The sequence below is a fragment of the Tachysurus fulvidraco genome, chromosome 19, assembly GCF_022655615.1.
Source record: "Tachysurus fulvidraco isolate hzauxx_2018 chromosome 19, HZAU_PFXX_2.0, whole genome shotgun sequence".
NCBI lineage: Eukaryota > Metazoa > Chordata > Actinopteri > Siluriformes > Bagridae > Tachysurus > Tachysurus fulvidraco.
In genome coordinates, this window is record NC_062536.1 from 6,991,490 (window position 1) to 7,016,891 (window position 25,402).

The window sequence follows — 25,402 nt, forward strand, 5'->3', positions numbered from 1 at the left end:
GCAGACAATCTGATAGAAACCTTGACTGATGGGCTTCAAATATTATAATTTGCGATAAGTTAAAGCACTTTTTGAGAATATACAAATTAGGCTGTCGAGGTTAATTCTAAATATTTATTTCAATTACACACAAATCCATAGAAACATGAATCCTTAATTTAAGACATAAAAGACCTTTTAGTCATTTAATTAAGAAGAATCGCAGTGGATCAGATGGTGTCTAAGATCACACGTGCTCTTCACTTCACCTAATTCACAGCTAAAAAAAAAAAAAACGTTATTTAATTTAATACATCATCTCCTGCACCACCACACTGAGCACTGGAGCCCCTCAGGGCGGCATCCTCAGTCCACTGCTGTTCGCTCCAGATTTCTTGATGTTCATCTAGCGGAGAACTTCACGTGGTCACTCAACACCAGCTCCATCACCAGGAAAGCCCAGCAGTGTCTTTACTTCTTACGAAGGCTGAGAAAGGCACATCTCCCTCCCCCATCCTGACCATGTTCTACAGAGGGACCATTGAGAGCATTCTGAGCAGCTGCATTACTGTCTGCTTTGGAAACTGCACCATCTCGGATCACGAGACCCTGCAGTGGATAGTGAGGACAGCTAAGAAGATCATTGGAGTCTCTCTTCCCTCTATCATGAACATTCACACCACACACTGCATCCGCAAAGCCAACAGCATTGTGTATGACCCCACACACCCCTCACACACACTCTTCACCCTCCTGCCCTCTGGAAAAAGTACTGAAGCAGTCAGCCCTCACAATCAGGCTGCACAGATGCATTTTATGTATCTTACTGTAACTTACTAAGTCCTTATAGCTCTGTCTTTGTTTTATGTAGCACCCTGGTCCTGGAGAAACGTTGTCTCATTTCACTGTGTACTGTGACAGCTATATATGGTATAAAAGCTTCTTGACTTGACTTGACTCTTGACTTTAATTTTATGAAGCTCCATAAGATGTCAACAAGATAAGACCAAACATATTTCCAAATCCTAATAAAAAGAGCTAGATCAATATATTGCAATGATCATCTGACTCTTCTAAAGTGTCTTGGATTTGTAAAATTATTTAGAAGTTCTATAGAGTAATAACACAGGGCGATAGAGGTGGTGAGTTGAAGCATTGTGTAAGGAGTGATTATTCTCACCTGTGTTATTACCAGCAACCTACTTTGGTGGCTATTTTTATTTCCTTTCAGTTGGAAAACCAGAAAAAGAAGCACTTGGCAGAGCTAAAGCAAAAAACTCGCACATAGACATACATGCAACATGCTGTGTTTGGTCTTTCAGCTTTGTCCTGCATTAATTGTGAAATCTAATCCTGCATAAGTCTCATTTGGCATGTAGTGAGTCGGAAGGTCTTGTCCATGATCCCTCAACTGAACCTACACCTTAACCATCAGCACAATTCCTACAATCTCCACTGATCTGTGCAGTAAGGCTTCCTTCTCTGTCTGGAACCTCACAGATCAGGACTTCATCACAATGCAGATATAAAGCTCTGCTACATACTGTAAGTGATCTAAAACTAAAGAAATATTGTCCTGCACTGTCCTGTCGGCCAAATCAAGATGTTGGTAAACTCTTAGCCAAAAGGGCTGAGTGGAGTATTTTAAGTATAAGGGGTATACATACTTATACAACTAAGTTATTGTATTTTTAAATGTATTTTGGTTTACTGCATTCGTAAGTAGGGTGTGTAGATTTTTTTTTATCTACTGTAAAAGTAGTATGATAGAGTTCATCATGGCTCAGTGCTCGACTACACGATTGCTTCCCTGATGAACTGTGTTTAGTAATGTGAATGAGCTGTGAACAAGTGAAAACGCACGAGTCTCTCAATTACTGATTGATGAACAGTGAAGCTGGGCTGCAGAGTCGGGAGGAAAGAAGATACTGTACGTGCATCTGTCAGAGTTCCAGTTTGGAAAAGGACTTGTTGGAACAAATGTTTCTCAAAATAGAAATTTAAAATGATCTCACTGATCAATTTTCTTCGAAATCTTATTTAGTTGTTTGTGTTAGGCAAAAATGTTGGATTTTATTCAGGGCTTTGAAAATACACTAAGTCACATTTTAATGTAAAGGTTGCAAAATAGTCTTTTTGATGGCTGATGTTTACTGCTGCTGTCGTATTGCACAACATTTCAAGAAGATACCATTTCAAGCAGAAAAGGTACAGTACATCTCTTGTATAAGTATTTGTTCACCGAAAAGCATGAAATCATCTGTTAAAACGTTGCCGTATGTACCATGTTTTGATCTTGACTGTCTGTCATAAAAAACTAGAATTAAAAAAAAAGAAAGAATAACAAATATACAAAAAAAAAACAAAAAAAAAACCTATGAATAGAATTTCAGTATGATTATACTAAAAACAGAATGAACTATACAGGTGGGAAAGGAAAGAGAGCAGAAATACATAGAAGAGTGAGACTTTTATAAATAAAGTGCAGATATGTGCAATTATAGTGTACATCATGTGGTAGAGGTTGTGGAGGTGTTGTACTGTCCGAGGGCATGAATGGCCTGTAGGAAAAAGCAGCTCCTTATTCTCTCTGTGTTTCCTTTCATGGAGCGTAATCTGCCTCTTCTCCATTTCATGAATATGCAAAAACACCGTTTGTCACACACCTTTTATTGTATTTTTGTGTGTATTTAAAATACGGTGTTTTAGCCGGTCGACACAGTTAGTTACTAACCTAAAGAACTGAGGATCTTTTTTTTTTCAACAAATTCCATTCATTTCATATTAGAAATAAATCCATTTGTATTCAGTATTATAAATAAGGCTCAGTGTATTTAACAAAATTAAAATACAGCTAAACCAGCCTTAACATTTATAAATTCTCTCAATTAATCATCATAATTAATCATATTCATTCACAAGCAATTATGGACTGTTCCACATGACTTTAACTCAATATGGAAAGAAGCTCTACCAGTCACAAGGGGATTAGTAGCAACTGTGGAATAAAGCCTTTAAGTATTGATGTGTTTTTGTTTGTTTGTTTAATTGTTTTGTAATGCGCTTCATTACCCACATTTCTAGGTATGGAGACGTGTTCGTGGAGACAAATTTCCCTATTTTTTGATCTGATGTATTTCAATAGGAAGCATCTTTCGTGTCTGCATCACGTTTTTCTTTCTGCCACTCGGAAGCATTGTTTTTGCTCATTTGTTATTCATTTTTAAACTTTAAAGTTTTTCCATCTATTTAGTGTGTCAAATCGGACAGGATTAAAGTAAATACTACGTATGCTACGAACGTAAAAAAAACAACAAAAAATGTGTACCAAAAGTTATGCCAAAATCACTACATTACCCATCAGCCCCAGCACATCGTGTGTAAATATCACATAACCCAGTGAACACTTACACCCGTTCTATGTTAAGAGCCGATATACTGTATTGATAAAGTGGTGAATTCATTGCAGCTGTGCAACAATTATAATCAAATGACAGAATGAGTAGATTATAGAATACAGACAGACTGTCACTCCAATGCTGGCTTCAGTACCCAACTACAAGTCCCAGAATATTATTATGTGGCTTACAAACATGGCTTCCTACACCACCCAGCAATACACACTCACATTCACCATTATTAGCATTCTGATTGCACAAACCTGGACTATATTACACTTGCAACCACACTCACGGTCTATAAGGACTCTCAGTTCAAGTGCACATTTGCAAAGTAGACACTTAATGTTAAGTACATGTCATTGCTGAATCTTTTGTAGCTTGCTATCATGTATATCTCCGCAATTGAGGTTGTTTTTCTGATTTATTCATTTTTTATTATTTTTTTGCCCATAGTCTTGCCTGGTTCATGATGTTTGCTGACTGTCTGACCGTTGCCTGGTCTATTATTATGACTTTTCCTAACACAATAGATTTATCTGTATGCATCTTATATAAAATTTCAATTACCTTCGGTTCCTACTGCAAGACACACAAATATAAACAATGCTGCTGGAGCAACACTAATTCAAAATGGGTGTTCATCACTACACTGAATGCAAGCAGCCCATGGCCTTGGGAGATTTGAAAAGGGCTAGTTTGTATGTACTTTGTATGCTGCAGCATTAAAATTTCCCTTCACTGGAACTAAGAGACCTGTTCCAGTATGACTCCAGCGCCTGAGCTCCATGAAGACATGGTGTGTTGAGGTTGGAGTAGAAGAACTCGAGTGTCCTGCACAGAGCCCTGACTCTGACTCACCCCCCCTTTGGGATGAACTGGAAGACTGACTGAACCCCAGACCTCCTCACTCTTACAACATAAGTGTCTGATCTCACTAAAGGTTTTGTACAGTAGCTAAATGATCACTAATCCCCACAGACACACTCCAACATCTAGTGGAAAACCTTTAAAGAAACATGTACAGTATAGGTGTGATGATCATATGTCTACAAACTTTTGGACGTTTGTGCATTCTGCATACCTATCAGCATACATTTCTGATAAATTACCATGTACAAGAAGAGTTGGACATGATATTGGTCTAGTAAGCTTCTTTTTTTTTGTCTGGCCCCTTTGACATTACATTAAATGTGCTGCCACCCTGTTAATGAAATAAATGTGGCCTGTTACTTAAAATGGGTTTGACAGTTTTGTGTAAATCATCTATACAAGGCACAATTATATGATATCCTGTGAAAGAGGTTTGACTCCACAGTGGAGGAAGTGATCTCTCTATTACATCATACATCCCTCTCAGCTTTCGTACTCAGCATGGAGCCTTAGGAGAATGGGGCAAACAACTGAGCTGTACTGGATGCTTTCACAGAGATGCTGTTTGTGGAAGGTAAAGAGAAAAAAGGGAGGGAGAGGGAAGGAGAGAGAGGAGGCATGACCAGAGGAATGCATAACACTCTTCTGTTCCTCCTATTATCTTTCAGCACAGCTTCGCTTTGGGCCGTGTTTTGACACAGCGCCAACATCTGCTTTCGTTCAAGCAGACTGCGAATGGGCAAAGAAGCTTCCGTTATTTCTGAACCAGCTTTACGTCCAATGTGGCTGATGCTTCATTGTCTGAGAAACTATTCTCCATTAAAAACCCACCTGGCCAGGTTGAAGACGTCGTCAATCAGACCAGCACGATTGCCTACAGAGATGATCTACAATCAGGGAGGAAATAGAGACAAAGTTGTAGTGGAGTGTAATACAGAACACGGCGAAGGCAGGGTAATAGAGGGATTCTAAAGTTGAGAGGCAGACTAAAAGCAGAATTTGATGAAATAAAGCAGTAAGAGAGTAATGAGGTAGCTGCATACTGTAGGGTTGATCATCAGCTGCTGGATAAGGAGCCTCCAGTTGTGAAGGTCATAGTTCACCCTGAAGTAGCCTGTTTGATTGATGTTTCCCAGCAACCACGTCTTTTCATCTACATGGCCCACATGGTGCGTCTCTATAAATATACATGGAGAAATAGTAAGGTGATAATGCATTAAAGCAAAGTCTAACATCATTAAAACATCCACATTTTATTCCTTTTCCCAAAACAGATGCACTTAGAGGTTGGGTGATGAATGGTTGCTACTAATGGGAATGTCTATATTCACTCAGGCTTTTTATTGTGGAAATTGTGCCCTGACTGTTATAGTCGCTAATGAATTTGCTGAAATCTTCCACAGCGCAAATGAATTTTTTGCTGAAACAGATGAGACTGTCCAATGGCAACAATACACTGTATGCTTCAATGGTTCTCATAAGCAAATACTTCACATGCTCTCAAATGAATGTGTCACCCATACTGTTTTCAGTATGCCGACTCGATTATAAAGAAATTCTTCTATATTCCTTTTTGTTTCAGTTACTATGCGGTATCATGTATACATTTATCCTGTTCTGTAAGGGGCCTTGCTTTGTCTTTCCTTTCCTCCGAATTCTGTTTCAGTTCAATCCTTAGCATTTACCTTGCAGTTTTATGCATGTAAGTCTATAACAAATCTCTGTCTGGTTTTCTGTTGGATTTGAAGCATCTTTGTGATACACAGTCATCTCTCTTTTAATAGCAAATGAGCTATTTGCATGTAGTCTTAGTAAAGTATGCAAGGAAGCCAATATTGGACCTTTACAATGCTTTTGTTTGTGGAGTAAGAGTGGAGCAACTGGCTAATTCTGATTGGCTAATTGGTACCCAAGGCCACATCTATCCACACTTGCATCTTTTTGCACCTGTCAGTGGCAAGAAATGAAAAGAACAATGAAACCAAGCTAAAGATGCTAAAGATCTGTTAAAACATTTTCCTTTAGAATAAGATTTTGTCTAAGGATTTAATAAACCAGTTTCCAGTTCATCATTTGGAGGTTAGCTGCATTGAGTTACACATGAATAATACCTCAGCCTTCAACATACCTTCAACAGGAAACTTCAGTAAGTAAAGTCAATACCTAAATTGAATTCAATATCAGTGTAACCAGCTCCAAGGATAAGGTTCTAGATGCGAGTTATTGCTGAAGCAAGACATGGTCTATAAATTATCCATATCACATGAGTGGAAAGGGGCTAAAGGGAATAAACAGCTGACACATAATTATTCTTCATGTAGTGAACATGAAAAATTGGACCTTTGCAATGGCACCAAAAGAAATGTTATGTTGAAAAATTACTGGGGAGAAAAAAAAACAACAACAAATGGGGGCACGATGGCCTGGTGCTTAGCACATTTGCCTCACACCTCCCAGGTTGGGGGTTGGATTCCTGCTTCGACTGTGGGGGCACGTGTGTGTGGAGTTTGCATGTTCTCCTTGTGCTTGGGGTTTCCTTCGGGTTCTCAGGTTTCCTGTTCGAGTCTAAAGACATGCATTGTATACTGACTGACAGCTCTAAATTGTCTGTAGTGTGAGTGTGTGTGTGTGTGTGTGTGTGCAATTGTGCCCTGCAATTGACTGGCACTGGTTGTACCCTGCATTAAGCCCTGAAACTCCTGGGATTGGCTCCAGGCTCCCTGTGATCCAGTAGGATAAATGGCGTAATGGATGGATGGATGGATGGATGGATGGATGGATGGAAAAAACTTGAGAACAACACTTAAGAACACTTTCTGTGATGACCGTGCTTTCACTGGTATGACTTTTATTCTCGATGATAAGGGTTCAGTTAAAATGTTACGGTAAATAAATAGTGGTGTTTTGAGAGGTGGGAATTTTGCTGAAACCTGGCAACACTCCCTATAAGCTTCTGTGAACTGTTCTTTAAAGTTCAACATTACAGCAAAAAACCTTCACAATTTATTTATTTATTTATTATTATTATTTTACCTGCAGGAATCATATACCCACATCCCTTCTGTAGCTTTGATGCCAACATTTTTTGTTTTGTTTTGTTTTGCTTGGTTGCATCTCAGTCCCTGAAGTTGGCAATCTTTACACTTTGAATATCATGCCTACATTTGTATTTGTTTATGATGCATCATCTCACTTTAACATTAGATGGTAAGGGTTCAGCTAAAAATAATAACAAACTGGACCTTTACTGAATCACAGTACTAGAATGGATTAGATAACCTTCTACCCTTAACTCAGACTGCCAAACTATTAGTATATATTTTCTTTCTTTTTATGCTTCATTATTACTATGCACCAGTACACCAAGACAAACTTCTGGTACATTAAAACCCATGGTTCATGGAAATAAAGGTGACTGATTATAAACCCAGTATCTGTCAGTGACTTTGAAAGCATGGCTAGTAAATGTTATGTTTTTCTGGACAATTCTGATTGTGCTGCATCTCTGAAGAACTTGCCTGTCTTTTTAGAGACCCATATGACCGTCTCAGATGATATGTGACTGGTGTTTCCCACTGCTAGGGTCAATGGGATCTGCCACTGGAAACTAAGAGAAACAGAGAGGTAGAGGAAGTATATGTCAGTGTTATTCCTGAGAATAGATTTATCAATAACAAAGACAGAAGTTGGAGAAAAAAGGAATACAGACTGCTCTCAGGTAGATCTTTAGTCATCACACAGTAGAGATCTTTAAGCATGGCACAAATAATTTAACAAGACAGTGTGTAACATTCATGTCCGTAATCAATGCCTGGTCATGAAGCAGTTCTGCTTTGTCGCATGCATCTCAAGCCTATCACATCCTTTGACATCCTTTGCCTGACGGTTGTTACAGTATGCACACGTACTGTATATTCTGTCAAAACGGCAAGCACTCAGATAGTCATGGTCTGCTGCCTGCCAATGCTAATTACCTCAAACAAAAAGACCCACCACAGAGTAATTAATGCCATTACAGCACAGTAAACGTCCTGCAGAGCCTAACAACATGCAGCTTTTTATCTGTCTGAATAAAGACCTTTCGTTATGTAATTACCCCGTTCATGTACAGTAGGTATGAGAACATATTAGGATCAAGCTTAAATCTTAGTTTAAAAATAATATTAGCCTTGTCTGACAAATCACCCAAAAATCAAAATGTTAAGTAATATAAAAAATAAAATAACATTTTTGGGAGTAACGAAAGTGCCTACTGTAATAAAACCATCGTCCATTGTAATCTAGGATTCAGCGGGACAGCTTCTGTGAGCTGTTCTTCAGTTTAACATTAAAGTCAAATCCTTGCACAGCTTTTATTGTTTTGTTGTCCTTTAGGATTCATATGCATGCATACGTTGAGTCTAGCTTTAATACATGTATTAACTATTTTAACTGTTTCTTTAGTCCCTTCAAAAAAATGTAATTTTAAAATAAAAAAAAGAACAAATACTTTTGTTTTTCATGCCAATATTCATAATTTTTTAAGATAAACTATCAGTTCAATTTAAATATTGGATACCTATTTAGTTACACACTTAATAAACCTATTGAAATTAAGATGATGAACAAAAGTAAGTTTACAGCTGTAGAAGGTAAGACCAGGAATTGTTAAAATTTTACATTAAAATATAATTCATGACATTAATTTAGATCTTATTTTTTCTGCTTTTGCTTCCTAGCTTCACTATTACCATGGCAACAATCAGAAATGTTAAAAATGACCGCTGATGTTAAAGGGTTTTTCACTGTAAGTAAAAAATAAATCCTTGATTATAACGATCCAAAAAGTCCCCAAAACAGTGAAGGAATTCCATGTCATGGAAGAAAGCTTATAACAACTCCAGCAGTGATACATAATGCACGATTGTGTAACCCTTAAAGTCTTTTAACGATCTGTCCGAGATACATCTCAATTATCTGCACTGGAGTGCTGCAGCCTTGAGATCATCCTATGGCAGAAATTTAAATCATGTATAAAACTGCATCTTCGTGACAAAGGATCTGGTTTATTTATTTATTTCATTAATGATTTGCACATAATTGCACACAATTTAAAAGACTAATGTCCCATGTCCCATGCCTACTGTGTTCTGTCACGGATATGCCGAATCGACGTTGGACTACGTTACCCATCATCCACTGTATGTCACGTGTCTCATTGAACTTACCCTGTTCTGTGTTTCCCTTAATGAACACCCCTACTTACGTTCTAGTATCTTTAAACCCCATTATCATGCTTCTGTTGACATTTTGTTGTTCTACCTTCTGCACCTTTGTTCATAGTTTGTATGATTTTGGTTTGGGTTCACTGTTTTGTTGTACTTTTTATCTCCTGCACAATAAAAGCATGCATTCACATCCACTTCACGTCCCTACAATTCCCTGATTGGTTCATGCTGCTTTGACACACATGTTTGAAACAGAAACAGTTCTTGGTAGTGGACATTTGGACCCAACTGCTTATCATCAAACAGTCTTAAATAATAAAGCAATATACTGTACAAAGAAACGTACTGTACAAAGAAAGAATTTTCCGTATGTGACAAACAAGGCTCTTTTCATTCTTTTTCACAAAGAAAGATTACTTCATCTGTATGGATTTGCAGAACTCTCAACTACTGGGAATAACAGAAAAGTCAGATATATGGAAGGATATATTATGGCCAGTGGCAAGATTTTTATCCCAGGCCTGCATGGAAAAAAGAAACTTGCCTAAAAATAGCAGATTGAATACATCAATCATCAGCTCTACACTCAGAGAACAAACAAGTCGAACAACTCATAGAAGCCATGTCTGTTTCAGTTACCGATATCAAACATACCCTTTACAGCCAAAAGTTTGTGAACACCCGAACAGCACTACCATATGCTGTACTTCTGCAAAATATTGCCACAAAGTCTAAAGCAAACAATTGTCTAGAATGTCTGAGTCTCTTAAATCCAGTGACTTCTACAGCTTACAAAAATGTCCCAGTATGACGATGTCCCTGTACACAAAGCCCCTGAGCTCCATGAAGACATGGTCTGTTAATGTTGGAGTGGAAGAACTCGAGTGTCCTGCACAGAGCCCTGACTCCGTCTCAACCCCACTGTACACCTTTGGGATGAACCGGAACACCGACTGAACCCCAGACCAGTGTCCGATGGGACTAAATCTGGAATAGGGTGTTCAATAAAGACATATGATTATGATGAAACTTTTGACCAAAGAGTGTATGTGTGACCAGCTGGCATTTAAAAACCGTCCGATCCTAAAGTACCCCAATAACATCTAGCCTTGAGCTCCATGGTAAAGTTTAATACAATTTTGCTTGAATAACACCACCTGGTGTGGTCTAACAGCTAGGTGAACATAATGAGAGATGCTCAGATCTGTTCCTCACTCACCTGGACCGTGGAGCTAACGTAATTAAGGGGAGTAACTGCATCATCCCCATTACAGTCATGCAGCTCGGCGTGTGACAAGGAAATCAATTTGTGGCTCCAGCCTCTAATTCGATTTAGTTATCTATTTTCTCCATGACTGCTGCCGAGGACGTGATCTCCTTTGCAAACCTAGGACGGTGGCATTATCATATAAACGAGAGGCGGTTGTTTTAGAAAGGTACCAGTTAACAACAAGCCAAGTAATGTGATTCTAATTAATCTTCAGTCCAGAATGATTTGTGTCAGGAATCGCAATACATGCTACCTGACCATCTTGTGAGAAATTGTAAATGGATTGTAGAGACAATCTCTTCCTTTTTAATTACCTCTATTTACTCTCACGCTTGCTCTTGAACGAGTTAAGTTCTCTAAATTGCTCAGACATTAAAACATCACATGCGACACAGAAGATGAGCATCTGCTTAATCTTAGAGACCACATGCTGAATGTTAAATGATCACATGCCTTCCATCTGTCGAGGAAATTTGGAACGAGTATAGACATACTGTGCACAGATTATGTGTTCGTTTTTCACTGCTAATTTCTCAGTGTGTGTTTAATGTTGAATATTCCCTAATCTTGTTTTTTAGTCTTGATTTGACATGATATTTTCGGATTTAGCCTTTGAGAGAGCAAGTAACGGCCAGCCTCAGACGTGCGTGAAGGAAAACCCGAAGGTAAAGCCGTTTATAATTTTCGGTAAAATGCTAATTTGCACACATGTTTGGCCATAACACCAGATAGTGAGACAAAACGACAACATATCACCATTTTCTTTTCCCACCTCAATAAAAAATGAAAATGAAAAGCATACTGTCATAGACAGACTAGGACATACAGTCGCTAAATTCTCATTTATTCCATGCTACTTATTCTCACTCCTCTTTATCACAACATTTTATCGATATGAAAAAGATCTCCTTCTAAAAGTAAAAAAAAACCCATCCGAGTACAGCTGGATAATGGATTGAGTCATTTAAAGAAGAGAAACAAATAGAACTAACCAGCATTTCCATCTAAATTGAAAAGGAATTGCTTTTTATGAAAGAAAATATTTTTAGTAGAGAACCTGAAACATGTTTCCAGCACAATCTGGTGGTATAAATCAGTTTATTTCTGGAGCTTCACTCCACTATGTTCTCATTGTGCAGCTGAATGTGCAGCCTGTAGCTGTGCTCTGAAGGGAAAAAAAAAAAAGACTGGGTTTGAATAGCCGTGACAGAATAAGTATAGGCGAAAAACAGTACAGTTAAGCCTCCGTGTCCCTGACTGTCCCAGGCTCTTTGTTACTCTAAAGGTAACAAAGAAGGGATGGCTCATCGACTTGTCTGTGGGGTGCAGAGACAAAAATCCAGCATGGTTACAGAAGAGAAGGATCCCTTACTGAGCTGACAAGTCAGAAAATGTTTAACTTACAAACCCTTCTGTGGTGTGTGTGTGTGTGTGTGTGTGTGTGTGTGTGTGTGTGTGTGTGTGTGTGTGTGTGTGTGTGTGTGTGTGTGTGTGTGAGGGAGAGAGAGAGCACAGCTACTGTAGGAAACATCTCTTCAAACACTAAGCACTGTTTAAGAGAACTCACAGTACACATAAAGACACATGGTGACTAATACATGGAGGAAGAGGTAGAGATGGTGATTATTCATCCTAATGTCCGGTATCGACCTGAAACCAAACCCTAACCATGCAGCATTGAGAGTGTTAGGCTTCCAGGAGCGGGTAAGCGTAAAAACTGTGATCACACTGTTAATGATTAATTACACTGTTTTTGGACAAATATGAGCTCATATTACATGTAGCATACTGTGAGTGTGTTAGCCAGAGTGACATTTCTTTACTTTTTCCTTTAGAAAATTATAAAAAAAAAAAAAACTCCAGCAAATGCACTTCTATTACGCTGACCTTGGCTCTTTTTTCTCACCTCTGCTCTCCCACACGCTCATGTTTTAGAACATGAGAAAGACAAGAATTCTGATTACAAGAATCAGACAGTGCTATCAGTTTGTCCAGCCAGTGGTAGTCGTGGCTCATGCGGTTAAGGCTCTGGATTACTGATCACAAGATCGTCTCATCACTCACAAGTAGCTGCTGTTGGGCATTTGTGCAAGGCCCCTAACCCCTTGTTGCTCTAGGGTGCTGTACCATGGCTGAACCTGTGCTCTAACCCCCAGCTTCAAAGGCAGGGATTTGCCAAGATATCAAAGATTTCTCCGTGCTGTAATGTTATGTGACCGGCTTCTTCATTAACACACCATAAGAACATCATTAGAACTTGCCAAAACACCAATATCCAGCTAACCACTAGTTTTGCACTCAATCTCAATCAGTGAACTGCTGATAACTTCAACAGGACAGAATTTAATTCATTCATTCATTTTCTATCGCTTATCCGAGCTTCTCGGGTCATGGGGAGCCTGGGGATCTCAGGCGTCATGGGGCATCGAGGCAGGATACACCCTGGACGGAGTGCCAACCCATCGCAGGGCACACACACACACACTACGGACAATTTTCCAGAGATACCAATCAACCTACCATGCATGTCTTTGGACCGGGGGAGGAAACCGGAGTACTCGGAGGAAACCCCCGAGGCACGGGGAGAACATGCAAACTCCGCACACACAAGGCGGAGGCGGGAATCGAACCCCCAACCCTGGAGGTGTGAGGCAAATGTGCTAACCACTAAGCCACCGTGCCCCCCAAGACAGACAGAATTTATATTTTATAAAACTTTTTGACAGTTTTAGAAGGGAATGATTTATAATCGGTGTCACCCAGATGATGTCTTCCCTTTTGAGTCTTGTTCCTCTCAAGGTTTCTTCCTCACATCGCCTTAGGGAGTTTTTCCCTTCCACCATCTCCTCTGGCTTGCTCGTTAGAGATATAATTCTATATGCATATACTGTAGATATACATAAATCTATCTTCTTTTTTTTTTTTTTTTTTTGATTATATCCTGGAAATATTTTCAATAATTGAAATGATTGAAGTTCACTTCACCAAAAATCTCCTGTGTGAATAAGCACAGGAGACACAGTCAACCCACACACTATGGCTAAAATATGCAGACCTTTCCACAACGCTGGAAGCATGAAGCCTCTTTATGCTATAACATGAAGATTTCCCTTCAAGCTGAAATCTATTCCAGCATGACAATGCTCCTTTGCACAAAAGCAAGCATCAGAAAGAAAATGGTTTGTCAAGGTGCAATGTGGAAGAATATATACGAGCACAGAGCACAGAGCTCTGACCGCAACCTCGCTGGACTGGATTTATTGGAATGCTTGCTGACTGCACCACAGTCCTCCTCACTTCACGTCACTGTCTCATCTCACTAATGCTCTTATGGCTGAATAATCACTAATCCCTACAGCCACACTCTACCATCTAATGGAAAACCTTCCCAGAAGATTAGAGGTTAATATAACAGTAAAGAGGCGGATCAAGTTTGGAACTGGTTGTTCAACATGCACATGTACTTATATATGTAATATATAATGGTCAGATGTTCACATTCATTTGGCCATATAGTGTGCATGCATGTTCAGTTATATAAACTGTAAATAAATACTTCATTATCATTCTATACCGCTCATTATGTCTCTCTTTCCTCTCTTTACATATTGTTCACACTTGTTTCTTCATGGTCTTTCTAAATGCAGTACAACTACCTACACTCCAACTCTCCGACAGACATAAACATTAACATTAACATTCATTGGCCAATAAGTGTTGCTACCAGCATTTGGACCCAAATAAGAAGCAAAGGTTTCCAGAGGGCATAATGAATTATTTATGCCACCATTAATGAGAGATAAAGTTTATGCCTGCCCTTGACAGTCCCATTCTTTGTCTACAAATGCTGCAGGATTTTAGAAGGCACCTAGAGGTTACCGAAAGGTGCATACATAATAAACGGTGAGCCAAATCAATTAGCATCTGTGACGATTACAGACATGGAAAAGGAAACGATTAAATCCCTGTTCATGTTCTGTGTAGTAAACATTGTGCTTGTGAAAGAGTGATGTGTTCTCACACGGTGACCTTCGAAAGTTAACAGCAATAAGTGAAAGACTTCTATTACGGGTTTCGATTTCTTCATGGCGCTCAACCATTTTTCCTGTTTCTTTCCTAATGATAAAGAACTTATCCTTTGTATATATTCTGTATAGATATTGGTTGTATATTCAGTATATATGCTGTGCATGTGCAATTACAGTCCTCAATGCTTCAAATCATAGAGCTTACACACTGGACAAAGCTATCACAGCACTCAAATGAATGCATTTCTTGCTCTGGCACACCTCAGTCTGTTGGGTAAATAACAAGTGATTGATTTTGATGAGTAAACAGTCAGGTGCTTCTTTCTTCCTTTAGCTGGACTTTCAGAGCAATAATTTTGACTGCTATATACATGGTATAAAAAAAAAAAATTAAACACACTGTACCTATTGTTGAAAAACTCAGGATTGCGGATCTTGGCTTCCATGTCATAGATAAAGTGTTCCTGTGTGATGGTGACCATGTTGTCCAGGCTCTCATTTTTGCTGATGGTGACCACAGGATAGCCCATTTGAAGAGTCCACCCGTCCATCACTTCCTTTATGTTGATGTCTTTGCCTTCACTCTGCATGGCCTGGGCACAGACACCAACACAGTCATCAAATGTTTCAGAATGAAAGAAAACTTGTATTTGCAGTGTATATGTTTCACATTGTGTCACAATAAATTGTTCAATAAACACTTTTTTAGGTCACAAATTGAAAATACTAAATTTTTCCTCTATGCTTTTTTTTCTTCTTTTGGCTAGAAGTCCTGTGACTTTTAGAAGTTTATCCTGGATGCCTTGGACCATCTTCAATGGAATGGTACATAGTTACAGGAAAAGTATATAAGAGCCAAACTTACACATATAATAACACATAATATCCTGATGACCATAACCCTAGGACTATGCCTGGAGCATAATGGCCAATAACAGCAATAATGACCAAAAATAAGCCAATAAGGATGAATTAAACTACTGGACAGTTCTTGTGCTTTGTGACTATCTCTGCTGTTCTATTGCTCTATTCTGTTTATATTTCAAGTGAATACTACTTTAACTTTATTAACCAGAGAACAAACAATATTTGTGTTCAGCGCTGAATATCTTTTTCATGTCACACTCCACAGTGGAGTTTAATGAGGAAGTAGATACTCGGGGCTTTAAGAATTTGCAGCGTTTCATAAGAATTAAGAATAACTAACTGTTTTATTTATGTACCAGATGTTATTGTGGAAAAGTGGGAATTGTTTGCACAGTATGGTGCTCACACCACTCCCCTTACCCGTTGCCCTGCTCACTATCAGCTAAACATGGAGACACGACACTCTACACACAGAATCCCAACAGTGTCCTGCCAAATCATGTCCAATAAGTCGATCTCCTTTTAATTTCCATATTGCTTTGAAATACAGGAGACCTCCATTCATTAAATTAATTAATTGACTGGCCGAATGTAACCCCAGTGTACTGTACTAATTAGTGGATTGAATGGAAGTCTCCTGGATATCAAATGAATATGACCAAAGATATAAGATTACGTTAGGACAGCAAGGCTTTCTGATTCTCAATTGTCTTTTGCATTTCAGTTCAATTGTAATTATAATTTTCACACATCACTTTGGCAAACTGACAAACATACACAGAGCATTATATATTTTATGTGACAGAAGGCATTTGGAGGCATCCCACTGATTTAGTATTTACAGGTTTGAATCAACAAAGTTTATGGATATGTTAAAAGAATAAGAATAAGAATAAATAAGTTAAGAGAAGTAAAACTTTCTGTTGTCCCTGCCAGAGATATGCTGTTTTGCTAAATTCGAACAGGAACCATGAGATGATGGAGATGAGGAAGCAACCCTGTGAGGAAACAGACTCAAAAGGACGCCATCCTTATCTGATTAACACCGAAGAACGAGATTATAAATCATTTCCCTTCTATGTAATTCTGTGCTATATGATCAAAAAGTGCAACCGTGTAACCAGGAAATGAGATTCAGTCTAGTTACAATATGAAATCTGTGATTTTGAAGTCATCAACTGGGGGAAAACTAGAGAGACCTTTGCATGTGTTGTGCTAAAGTGAGTTCAGGACAGTAAAAATGTTCCTTTTTTTTTCTAAAGGAAGAAATTAAATGACAGTGATAGTGGACATTAAGCATGAGGTGTGCACGGTCGAGAAGAGATTAATGTAGATCATCTATAATTCAGTCTTCCGGTATTAGTACATAAACTATGCGAGGAAAAGTCCTCTCAAGGCAGGTTTTCACATCTGTCAATGAGTCACGGTTTGTTTAATAAGGCACATGGAATGCTATCGAGTCTCTCAGGCAGACAGATGGCAAGTAAAGCAAGTCTATCTTAAGATTCATTTTCAAAGCGATGTTTCAGTGCCTCGGTGCCAAGCAGAAATAATTAGGAAGTGTAGTCACAGTTCTTGGGCTTGAAAAAGGCTTTGTGGCACTTAACTGTAGTAGATTATTGTAGTAAATTGGATTTTGTATATAGAAACAAAAGGCAGTGCATATCAGCATAAATGATGGTCTGTATTAACATGAAATACAAAAAAAAAAAAAGTGGATCGGGGTAGCATAATAATAATTTAGAATGGAACTAAATATTATTTTAGACAAATAAAATAAAATTATATATATATATATATATAAATCAGTGAAAACACTCTTAGTGCATGTCATCTTGGTTGTGAACATTTCTGAATGTTTTTCCTCTTCTAAATCTTACTTTTGTGCCGAAAAGATATTTAAAATGACATGTGAATGTCTATGTAATCGGTCTCTATAATATCTCTTAAAGCTCGGTCTCAAAACATGCCTATGCTGTTCACGATAGTCTATGAAGTGTGATTAAATACCCCTAGCAAACATTTGGAGCTTTCATCGCCTGCTAATGTGTTTAACATGGGAGAGGCACCATATAGTATAGTATAGTATGGTATAGTATAGTTCTTAACCTGAGGGTAGTGACTCCCTCTGGGGGTTGCACAACAGTAGCAGGTGGTGGTCTCAAGAAAACTTTCATTTTGTATTAATATAAAACTCGCATAAAATGGCACTGCCTACAGCCAACATGATATAACTAATTAACTGCTGATTGGAAAAAGTCACCTGGGCTTAGCAATTTGTGGTTTATAATCATCACAGCAGGACTGCTGATTAAACCTGAAGCGATATCACGCCAAGAACAAGTACAAGTATACACTCAGACTCATGCTTGAGGATAGTTTGTGTCTACTCCTCAGCCATGACTGAACCGCCTCGTATCCTCTAATCAAACTCAACCGTCCCACTGAAACACTGAAGTTTTTTTATATTATAATATAATGGGTTACACTATCAAAAAGGTTAAGAACCGCTGGCATATTAAATTCTGGGGTAATTATTGATTTCTTTTAACTTCAAATAATTGCAGGCTTCTCTGTTAGAAAAATACCAAAATGTTTCTTAACAAAGTATGTAGAATTAAGGAAATATTTAACATTTATATTTAATATAAGTATATATGTATGAATATTACATACACATAATTACATGCACGATACACGTATGCGGATGCGTATGTGAGCTTGTTAGACGCTCTGTTTCAAAACTATAGGCACTAATATGAAGTCTACAGTCTTCTGGGCAAGTCGTGGCCTAATGGTTAGAGAGTCTGAATTGTAATCCTAAGGTTGTGGGTTCGAGTCTTGGGCCGGCCACGACTGAGGTGCCCTTGAGTAAAGCACCGAACCCCCCCAACTGCTCCCCGGGTGCCGCAGCATAAATGGCTGCCCACTGCTCCGGGTGTGTGTTCACGGTGTGTGTGTGTTCACTGCTGTGTGTGTGCACTTTGGATGGGTTAATTGCAGAGAACGAATTCTGAGTATGGGTCACCGTATGTCACGTCACTGTCACTTTTAAAAGATTTTGAAGTGTATGTTTCGTAGTTCAGGCACTAATGTTGGAGGTTAGCCTGGATCTCAATAAAAATTTCAAATCATCCATCAATCCATCAGACTGATTAATAGGATTGACTAAACATGTCTAACCATGCCTTTATGAATATGAGCCACAGTCATGCTGGGACTAGAACCTTTGACGACATGTTAAAAGTATACACTTGTCTAAAATGTCATCGTACGCCATAGCATTAACATAACATTAACCTTGTCCTTTACCATACATCCCATAGCCCCAGATTATTATCTTTCACCAAACTTCACTGCTGGCACAATGCATTCCAGTAGGTAGCATCCTCCTGGCATCTGCCAAACCCAGATTCATCCATCAGACTGCCACATTTCTACTCTGGATATCCAGAATCCAGTTGCAGTGCAATTTCCACCACTATACCCTTTACACTCCAGCTGATGCTTGGCAATGTGCACCATGGAAACCCATTTCTGGAATCTCCTATAGCACAGTTCTTGTGCTGAGGCAGTTTGAAATTGTGCTGTGAGTGAGACTACAGAGGATAATAGTTGATTACATAGTATGTGCTCCAGTACTCGGTGGCCCTGCTCTTTGAGCTTGTGTGGTCTGCTGCTCTGTGTTTGAGCTGCTGTTGCTACGAGACACTTCTATTTCACAATAAAGGCATTTAAAGTTGACCAGACAGATCTAACAGGGCAGAAATGTCACAAATTTGCTCTTGGCAAAGAGGACATCCTATGGAGGTGCCACATTTTAAGGCACTAAGCTTACGTGACCTATTCTGCTGCCAGTGTCTGTCTATGTACTTTATTTTATTTATCTATTAAGTAATAAGTAAAATCTTTTAAAATATCTACATACTGTAGGTCACAAAGACATCCTACAACATTTACATGAATTCTACATCAACAATGATAACTTGCTATAAAGGAGAATGTGAAGAAAGATAAGACTGGAACTTATTTGCTACATTGCATAGCTACTGTATTATTGCCATGTAATAATCACGATCTAAGTTCTCACAATTCCCCTAACATGTTTTTGAACAATTTTTATGAAATTAAGAAGACAGGGTGAGATACTACCCATTACTTGCATCCTCATTTAAGCCCTTGCTAATGGTAGATGCCACGATTTAATATGATGGATGACTTTCATTTCTTTAGTAACTATCTTTGTTCTGTCTGCTGTAACAATTAATTTGTGTGTGTGTGGTGTGTGTTGGAAGATAGCACAGATACACACTGGATGCTGACCTCAATGCTACATTTCTGCAGGAACACTTCGTACTTATGCAGGAGATGGAGTGAATAACATAAAAAATCTCTCTCTCTCTCTCTCTCTCTCTCTCTCTCTCTCCTCATTTCTCTCTTTTATCATTCTCATTTTAGCCCCATTTTTCCTGTTACTGAGAACTACTTCAGACACCTATTTTAAACAGGCATGACTGAAACCTTACCTCTGAAAACTTGTTCCATAAGTCATCCCTTGCTGCATTTCCGTACATGTGTGTCATTAAGTAGTCCTGCAAAACAGGAAGAAAGGAAAGCGTATGATTGATGATTCAGCAGCATCAAGATAAACAAACGAAATGTGACTGGGCCGGAAAATATCACCTCAATTACAGTACATGCAATTTCAACTCAGTGCAGTGCTTGTAATTGTAGCCCATAACCAGGCTGGTCTGGATGTTATTGTGACACTTCAAGGCAAGTACAAGTGCACCTGTGTGTGGTGAAGGATCACAGATGCTGCAAATAATATTAGAAATAATTTCAGATGCAAGATATTTTTCTCAACATCTGAGTCAGTCCCATCAGTCTCTCGATTCAAACAAACTCTAAAAATGGAAAACCGAAAGAAAAAAAAAATACACAATCTTAAACAGGTTTTCATTATTGCAGAGCCCAGATGAGTCAAACATGATAGAAAGTCTCCATTACAGATATAAGACAAAGTTGAACCTCATCATCTTCTTAAACATTATGTAGAGTCAAGACAGTCCAGCCCAGTGGAAAAGGAGCACTCAGAACCAATAAAAAGAGAAAAAGAAAATTTGGTCATTTGCTTCCTAATAATTATAAGCCTGCAGTTCGGATTCTGCAGCTCACAATAAAGCAGTTGGCTTTTATTGCTCTTGTGATTGGGATCAGTAGCTCTCATATGAAACTCGCAGGGCAAAGAAAGGCCATATTGATCAACTAGCGCTGCTGTAGATTATATATATATATATATATATATATATATATATATATATATATATATATATATATATATACACACCTTTTTCCTGAGGCAGCAGTTTATTGGTATAACTTCCAGCAGAAACTTTCCGGGTTAATCTGACGGCAGTAGATGTTGTTTATGTCATGATTTGTGTGTGTTAAAGACTGTTAAAGAATGTTTGTTGATTCAGGCAGGAAGGAGCTAAAATGTCATTATGAAGAGACCGAAAGTTAAGTTGGACTATAAGAGCTCAGATAATGCTACTACTATTATACTAATACTAATTACTAATACTAATACTAATAGGGGCACGGTGGCTTAGTGGTTAGCACGTTTGCCTCACACCTCCAGGGTTGGGGGTTCGATTCCCACCTCTGCCTTGTGTGTGTGGAGTTTACATGTTCTCCCCGTGCCTCGGGCGTTTCCTCCGGGTACTCCAGTTTCCTCCCCCGGTCCAAAGACATGCATGGTAGGTTGATTGGCATCTCTGGAAAATTGCCCATAGTGTGTGAGTGTGTGAGTGAATGAGAGTGTGTGTGTGCCCTGCGATGGGTTGATGCCCAAAGACGCCTGAGATAGGCACAGGCTCCCCGTGACCCGAGGTAGTTCGGATAAGCGATAGAAAATGAATGAATAATTACTAATACTATTAATCATCAACATCATTTTATTTTATGTGTGACACTTTCAGTCTTCGACTTATACAAATGTTAGCTGTCCTTTACAAGCTCTGTCAGAGAACTATTCCTTATCTTGCTACGAATGAATGACTAGTGACACCACAGCAAAATGTTTGTTAGCATTAAGTTACGCCCATAATTCCCTTTCACGGGGTGTCGAAAAAAGGTAGATATACTGTATTTTAACGGATTAAATTAGCAGCATGAAAGGATAAGGAGATCAGAATTCATTGGAAGCAGACAAGTCTGAGTGTGAGAGAGATATCTAGATTTAAGTTTGCCTTTCTTTCCATACACAAGCAGGCTTTTCTCTTTGGCTCCTTGCCGATATGTTCTGTATCCTAATGTTGCCTGTCAGTGGTGTTGTAAGTCTCTAGTGATCTGGCAGTAGCCACTGAACCAAGATTGACTGGCATAGACACAGTGACCTGTGACCCCAAGGGCATGACCCTGCTCAAGAAATGAACATTCTGGGAAATGTACTGGAGATCAAGCAGATAAAAGTCATATCTACTGCCTCACTGGGTCTGTCCCGGACTGCTCTGTCGATCCATGTTGTGTTTTCTCTCATAACCCTAAGGCTAGATGACCATAAGGTCCAATGTTGCCTCTAGCAAAGATGCCAAAGCAGCATTTCTGCTCACTTTCACACCATTTCTATATATATAATCAATATCAAGGTTTTTTCTATATTTTCTTTCTTTTTAACAAATGTCCTGGTAAATGTTAGTCCTGGTATCCTGCACGTGTGGTATCTTCTTTGTGTTTGAAGGTTTTTTTTTTTCATTTTTGTTGTGCTAAATTTCTAACTTAAATTAAAAAAAAATTAAAAATATCCAAAGTGATATGTTCAGGATGGAGATAAAAACTGGCAGCTCGTATGGACCCTGAGGCTGTACCTTCAGAGCTTTTAGAGCCACTCAGTCCTAATTTAGGGCTCTCAGAGTCTTGTTAAAGTGCATCTCTGTTTCTTTGTGAGCAGCATTCAATCAGTAGAGTGAAGCACAGGGCAAAAAGATATAATAGAAGGTGATGGGTCAACCACTGCCTCACTGCTGCCCACTACACAGCACTCACACACACACACACACACACACACACACACACACACACACACACACACACACACACACACGGTTTCTGAAGGACAGAATACTAAACAAACAGTGACAGAGACAGAGGACTGCAATTCTAACCAAAATCATTCAGGTAAAAAAAGTTTTGCTTCTTTTTGTAAATCACTACAGCATTTACTGAATGAAGTAAAATGAGGTACATTTTGCAAAAGTATCCTTTATTGTTCCTGCACATGGCAGGAAAATTGCCATAGCTTTAAAAAAACAGACTACAAATATATTCGCTCGTGGCTTTTGCAGTGTCTCCAAAGGCTTTGTGCAGAAAAATGTTTTTGCGTCATATGATCACAAAGATGTCCATCGTATTTATCTATAGACATGTTTTTAGTTACGTGCAATAACCTTTATGTTCTCTTTCAATATCCATATGTCTCCTCTTTGGCCTTCCTCTTGACGTCTTACCCTGCAGCTCCATCTCCAACATCCTTCTACCAGTATAACCATCTCCCTCCTCTGTACATGTCCAAACCATCTCAATCTAGCCTCTCTGACCTCGTCCCCAAAACAGGCAACCTGAGCTGTCCCACTGATGTGCTGTCCATCCTCGTCACTCCTAAAGAGAACCTCAACATCCTCATCACTGCTACCTCCATCTCTGCCTCATGTCTTTTCCTCACTGCTACAGTCTCTAACCCATACAGCAGAGCTGCTCTCACTGCTGTCTTGTTCACCTTTCCTTTGATCCTCGCTGACACTCTTCTGTCACACAACCCCTTTGTCCTGACACCTTTCTCCACCCACGCCAACCCGCCTGCATTTACCTATTCACCTCTTTTCCACACTCCCTGTCACACCGCATTGGTCTCCTCACTGTTCTACTTCCCTCCCTTTCTGTACTATTCTATCTTTCTATGACTGACTTTCATTCCACTTCTTTCCAGAGGAAACCTTCACCTTTTCAGGTGTTCCACCTCCACCTGATCCCTACTCTTACCACAGATCGCAATGTCATCCGCAAACATCCTTGTCCATGGAGATTCCTGTCTGACTTTATCCGTCAACCTGTCCATCACCAAAGCAAACAAAGCCGATCCTTGATGTACGTGTAAGCTTTCTCTAAATGCCACAAGACACAGTACAGCTCCTCCTGACCATCTCTGTACTTCTCCACTAACATTTTCAGAGCAAAAATGGTGCTCTTACTGGTCATGAAGCCATACTGCTGCTCACAAATATCCACTTCCCTTCTTAGCCTATTTTACACTATTCTTTCCAAAAGCTTCACTGTGTGGCTCATCAACTTTATACCTCTTTATTTGCTACAACTCCCTTGTTCTTAAAGATCGGCACTAGAACACATCTCCATTCCTCAGGCATCTTCTCGCTCCCTAAAATCCTGTTGAACAATCTAGGTAGAAACTCCTAGACACAGGGGCATAGCCATCATTTAAAATGTGTGTGTGTGGGGGGACGACAAAATGTGAAATTAAATGGGGGGGGGCATCTTTAATGTCACTATCCGTCGTCCTCGTCTCTGTCGTGTACATACAGTGACACATACTTGATATTATGTAGAATTGGCAGAGTTAAACATGCTGTAAAATCTCAGTTCAACATTATCTTTAATCTTATTTGAAGGGTTTTGATAACACACTTGTTAAAACAAAAGACGTTATAAAAGAGTTTATATAACGTTTGTCAAAGCTTCCTTATAATCCTTTAAATTAAAACTTGCTAATTATTCAACAAGAGCAACAGGAAGAGTTACTAAACATTGTGCAACACAATTCGGATACCATATGCCAACTTACACTGCTTGACATTTTTATAAAAAAGGAGTGAAGCGTTTTTTTTGCCGCTTTGAGCTCATCGTAACCGAATGCTGGACCGCGGGGGCGACTCGAGCTACAGTACTGGGGGCGCGTGATGATGACGTGACAAGTGAGTGATTGCCGTGAACGTCATGTATAGACTATCTTAAACTTTCTTGTCTCTTTGAATTTTAAATCAATCTGCATTTATATACATTGCTCCATTAAAACCTCAACATGTGGTGAACACAACTCTCCACTAAAAAAGTGAGGGGGACGAATTTACTTTTTATAAAAAGTCCCCCACGTAATCTACGCCCCTGCCTAGACACTTCCACGCCTCCACAGGAATGTCACCTGGCCCAATAGACTTTCCACTCTTGATTCTCATCAGAGTCTTCCTCACGTCATCCTTTCTAATCTTTCCTATTTCCTGCTCTACAATATTCACCACTTCTTCCCGTCTTACCATCTTATTTTCCTCATTTATGAGCTCATTAAAATAGTCCTTCCATCTTCTCTGCACACTCTCCTCACCTGTTAGCACCTTTTTTCTATATCTGTTTAATAATCTAATAGCTAATATTTGTTTAATTTTAATCTTGTAATGGGAAATACTACAGAAATGTGACTATAGGCAAGATGTTGAAGTGCACTCACTCACTCACACACTCACTCACTCACTCACACACTCACACACTCACTCACTCACTCACTCACTCACTCACTCACACACTCACACACTCACACACTCACTCACTCACTCACTCACTCACTCACTCACTCACACACTCCCTCTTTTTTAAGCGCAGGGTTAGTTTGGAGAAATACTTTTCTTGATCCACATCCAGACTGTGTTCTGTCTAACAATCTAGCGCATGGATATTTATATCAATATGAGTATTAATGTCAAATATTGT

At 39.0% G+C, this 25,402-nt stretch overlaps 1 protein-coding gene across 1 annotated transcript in view; it reads right to left on the reverse strand.

Annotated features, from left to right (window-relative positions):
- The window catches only part of LOC113647232 (thyrotropin-releasing hormone-degrading ectoenzyme), a 152,069-nt gene that overhangs the window by 23,869 nt on the left and 102,798 nt on the right, over positions 1-25,402 (reverse strand). The window contains exons 9-13 of the mRNA XM_027153864.2: positions 20,149-20,214; positions 15,161-15,348; positions 7,769-7,857; positions 5,294-5,427; positions 5,082-5,137 (exon numbers count right to left, since the gene is read on the reverse strand). Coding sequence (XP_027009665.1) covers positions 5,082-5,137; positions 5,294-5,427; positions 7,769-7,857; positions 15,161-15,348; positions 20,149-20,214 — 533 coding nt within the window. The remainder of the gene's footprint in view (positions 1-5,081; positions 5,138-5,293; positions 5,428-7,768; positions 7,858-15,160; positions 15,349-20,148; positions 20,215-25,402) is intronic.